The following is a 4,189-nucleotide window of genomic DNA, read 5'->3' on the forward strand; positions in this document are numbered from 1 at the left end:
ATTAGCTAGGCATGGTGGTGCATGCCTGTAGTCCCAGCTACTTGGGAAGCTGAGGCAGGAGAATAGCTTGAATCTGGGAGGCGGAGCTTGCAGTGAGCCGAGATCATGCCACTGCACTCCAGCCTGGGCGACAGAGTAAGACTCCATCTCTAAAAAATAAAACAAAACAAAAACAAAGTGATTTCTCTTGTCACGCTCAGATGACCTAGGACACATGGGCATGTGAGATCCCACACCCTTCTAACAGCCCATCTGGAGCTAAGGAACAAGGAGGGGCTGGCCTATTTTCCTCTGCACAGGTTCATACTCTTGTACACTCACCTTCAACACTGGGCTGGAAAGAACAGTCCCCATCTCCAAGTGGTGCTAGAAATCAGGGAACCAAATACTGCAGATAAATTTTCCAAATGTAACCATCTCTCCATGGTCCCTCCCTCCCCCAGCGCTTCCTGATACAGCCAATAATTAAGAACACAATCAAAGGCTGAGGGACAAATTATTTTTTTGGATTTATATTTTTCCATAAAATACAAATGCTGATTCATCAGTGAGTCAGTAAATGAAAAAGGGCCTCTTAAATATCTTATAAACACTAATTATTCTTTCCCAGTCTAGATTTCCTTAAAGTCACATCACTCACAAGCAGGCTTATCTTCCACTTCTGCCATTTGAAGGCCAGTCTATGCCCAGCCTGAACCAGGGGAAATGTACAGAACTCACCAAAATTTTACCAACACTCTGACAGCGTTTTATTTCAAACTCTGATCCCTGCCCTGTGATTACAAAGAGGATGCTGCTGGTTCTCTCTCTCAGTCCCTGCTGTGGAAAAAAAAGAAGAGTGTACATGGCCATGTTATACCTGCCACCTGCTAGGGCCCAGCCATCAGCCATGGTTGCTGAGGATGAGACTACTGAAAAGACCTGAGCAGGATGGGAGAGAACAAAGGCAGTTCTTTCTATAGCATGATGGGAATGGGAGACTTCAAAGCTTCCAGCAGCCTCATCACCCAGGCTTCACCCTAGAAGTCATTTTTGTCATCAGGCTAGCTGAGGCTTCTGGGCCTCTCCTTGTGCCTCTTCATATTCTTCTTCTGGTTTCAGCTGAGGGCCAGGGATCATCACCGTCTGAAAGAGTAGCATGCCAAGTTACCCACCAACCAAGCCCATGGCTAACCCAGAAGAACTTCATCCCCTGCTCCCACCCATCCATCCACCCACCCACCAAGCCTTCCCTTCCCCGGTGGTGCATCACCCCCTCTTGCCACTAGGGGGAGCCCAACAGAGTGGCTTAGCAGACCCCAAGTACTGCCTCAGCTCTCTTTAAACTATGCAAGCCACCTTACCTTAAGGATGGGCTGCTTAGGGGGTGCCCATGGCGGAACGATCTTGCTATGCATTCTCCAGCTTCCATATGGGTTTGTCAACTGCTTTTCGAATACAACATACTCCAGGACATCCTTGGGTACATCTTCCTGTCCATACATCAACCGGCCAAACCGGTCATAGATGGCCAGAGTCTGCAAGGATAAAAGCAAATCTGGCCTCTTAGTTTTTTTGGTGTGTGAGTGTGAGTTGTTTGTTTTATTGTCACACAATCTTTTTTTTTTAAGATGGAGTCTCACTCTGTTGCCTTGGCTGGAGTGCAGCGGTATGAGATTGTCTCACTGCAACCTCCGCCTCCTAGGTTCAAGCGATTCTCCTGCCTCAACCTCCTGAGTAGGTGAGAGTACAGGCACACACTATCATGCCTGGCCAATTTTTCTATTTTTAGTATACACGGGGTTTTGCCATGTTGGCCAGGCTGGTATTAAACTCCTGACCTTGTGATCTGCCCGCTGTGGCCTCCCAAAGTGCTAGGATTACAGGCGTGAGTTACTGTGCCCAGCCAGAAAAAAATCTTTTTTTTTTTTTTTTTTTTTTTTGTTTGAGATGGAGTCTCGCTCTGTCGCCCGGGCTGGAGTGTAGTGGCCAGATCTCGGCTCACTGCAAGCTCCGCCTCCCCGGTTTACGCCATTCTCCTGCCTCAGCCTCTGGAGTAGCTGGGACCACAGGCGCCCGCCACCTCGCCCAGCTAGTTTTTTGTATTTTTTTTTTTAGTAGAGACGGGGTTTCACTGTGTTAGCCAGGATGGTCTCGATCTCCTGACCTTGTGATCCGCCCGTCTCGGCCTCCCAAAGTGCTGGGATTACAGGCTTGAGCCACTGTGCCCGGCCCAGAAAAAATCTTAACGGGTAGAAAAAAATTATCTCGGAATTCTGAATCTAGAACTATCTGATCAACTACTGACACTTTACTCTTACAAGTTCTTTGACAGGCGGCAGGGATGGGGGAAGTCAAGACCAAGAAGGAGTGGGGCACAATGGCTCATGCCTATAGTCCCAGCACTTTGGGAGGCTGAGGTGGGCAGATCACTTGAGCCCAGAAGTCTGAGACCAGCTTGGGCAAAATGACAAGACTGGTCTCTACAAAAAATACTAAAATTAGCCAGGCGTGGTGGCATGCCCCTATAGTCCCCGTTACTTGGAGGCTGAGGTGGGAGGATTGCTTCAGCCCAGGAGGTTGAGGCTGCAGTGAGCCATAATCACATCACTGCACTCCAGCCTGGGTGACAGAATGAGACCCTGTCTTGGAGGAAAAAAAAAAAAACAGGAAGGGTGGGAGAGAATATCCTCACACATGTCTTAGTAGAGCCAACATGTAACAGTGGGAAGGCGACAGCAGCACAGCAAGGAAGACAGATCACAGTGTACCTTTTGTTACTGCTTACAGTCCTGGGCAACCACACCCAGCACTCCAGAGGGAGGTGCCCAAGCTCAGTGTGAAGAAAAGCTGGGAGGAAGGCAGACTAGTGCCTCTACCTGCCGGGTGTGCATGCGTACGGTGACCTGGCCGTACACGTTGCCCTGGTTCATCATACTTGAACAGCGAACTTGAACAACATGGGAGGGCTCTAAAGATTCCACGAAGCTCCAGCGGACGGTCTTATATTTGATGTCCCAGGTCATGTCCTAAGGGCAGAGGAGAACAAGTTCAACTGGATTTTTCCCTCCCTTTAAGGAAGCTGGTGCTGCCACACTGCTCTTACTTCCTGCAAGACTACAGCCAACAGGCAGCACATTTCCCACCACATGCTCTCTTGTGCCTGTTTTCTCTCGCACCTTCCCAAGTTTTGATTAAGCTATTGGGCAAGTTCACCTGACAACTCTCTCTTTATCTAAATCACAACTTCAGACCCACCTTCCTCTTTGAGCACCCTTCTCCAAATCAATGAAAACCACATTCCAAACTGCCAGCATGCCCAATACACCATCATCCCTCCCATACACTTTCATAATCTGGCAATTATTGCATGTACTTGTGTTGACTGCATATATATATATATTTTTCCCACTCACCTATTAACAATGAAAAGTGGGAATTTTACAGGACTTAAGGGCTAAACTGCTAGGACTGGGGAAGACTTATAGAAACTGAAGTTCCATTGATAGAAACCCAAGGTTCTTTTTTTTTTTTTGAGACGGGAGTCTCGCTCTGTCGCCCAAGCTGAAGCAGTGGCGCGATCTCGGCTCACTGCAAGCTCCACCTCCCAGCTTCACACCATTTTCTTGCCTCAGCCTCCCAAGTAGCTGGGACTACAGGCGCCCGCCACCATGCCCCGCTAATTTATTTGTATTTTCAGTAGAGATGGGTTTCACCATGTTAGCCAGGATGGTCTTGATTTCCTGACCTTGTGATCCACCCGCCTCAGCCTCCCAAAGTGCTGGGATTACAGGCGTGAGCCACTGCACCCAGCCCCAAGTTCTTATTCTTGAATCCCTAACTGAACTACAAAGTTCTTATCCTTGGGGGTCCCTCCAAGTGCCTCACACTGCTGTTACCACTCAATATAAGCCTCACGAACTCTGGTTAAATCCTTCATGATAGTGCAGGCATATGGAGATGTGGCCTCGTATAGCCCATATCCAAGCCTCAGGATGCTCCTGCAGTGTCATGACTGCTGGTTGAGGGACCTCTTTTATTCACCAGGGCCCTTACCAGAGTCCGTGTCAAGACATTATCTTTCGGCTACAAGCAATGAAACTTCAGCCTGTACCTTAAACTTCCTACACTCTCAAAACTGATCCTTCAGGCCGGGCGCGGTGGCTCAAGCCTGTAATCCCAGCACTTTGGGAGGCCGAGACGGGCGGAT

The 4,189-nt window shown here is 48.7% G+C and overlaps 1 protein-coding gene across 2 annotated transcripts in view; it reads right to left on the bottom strand.

Annotated features, from left to right (window-relative positions):
• Positions 1-487: 487 nt before the first annotated feature.
• The window catches only part of MRPL45 (mitochondrial ribosomal protein L45), a 28,647-nt gene continuing 24,945 nt past the window's right edge, over positions 488-4,189 (bottom strand). The window contains exons 6-8 of one of the 2 annotated variants that reach the window (XM_025363748.1): positions 2,859-3,008; positions 1,344-1,517; positions 488-1,125 (exon numbers count right to left, since the gene is read on the bottom strand). In XM_025363748.1, coding sequence (XP_025219533.1) covers positions 1,039-1,125; positions 1,344-1,517; positions 2,859-3,008 — 411 coding nt within the window. In that variant the 3' untranslated portion in view covers positions 488-1,038. The remainder of the gene's footprint in view (positions 1,126-1,343; positions 1,518-2,858; positions 3,009-4,189) is intronic. The other variant, XM_025363749.1, reaches the window with a different exon arrangement.

The sequence above is a fragment of the Theropithecus gelada genome, chromosome 16 (assembly GCF_003255815.1).
Source record: "Theropithecus gelada isolate Dixy chromosome 16, Tgel_1.0, whole genome shotgun sequence".
In the NCBI taxonomy this organism is placed as follows: Eukaryota; Metazoa; Chordata; class Mammalia; order Primates; family Cercopithecidae; genus Theropithecus; species Theropithecus gelada.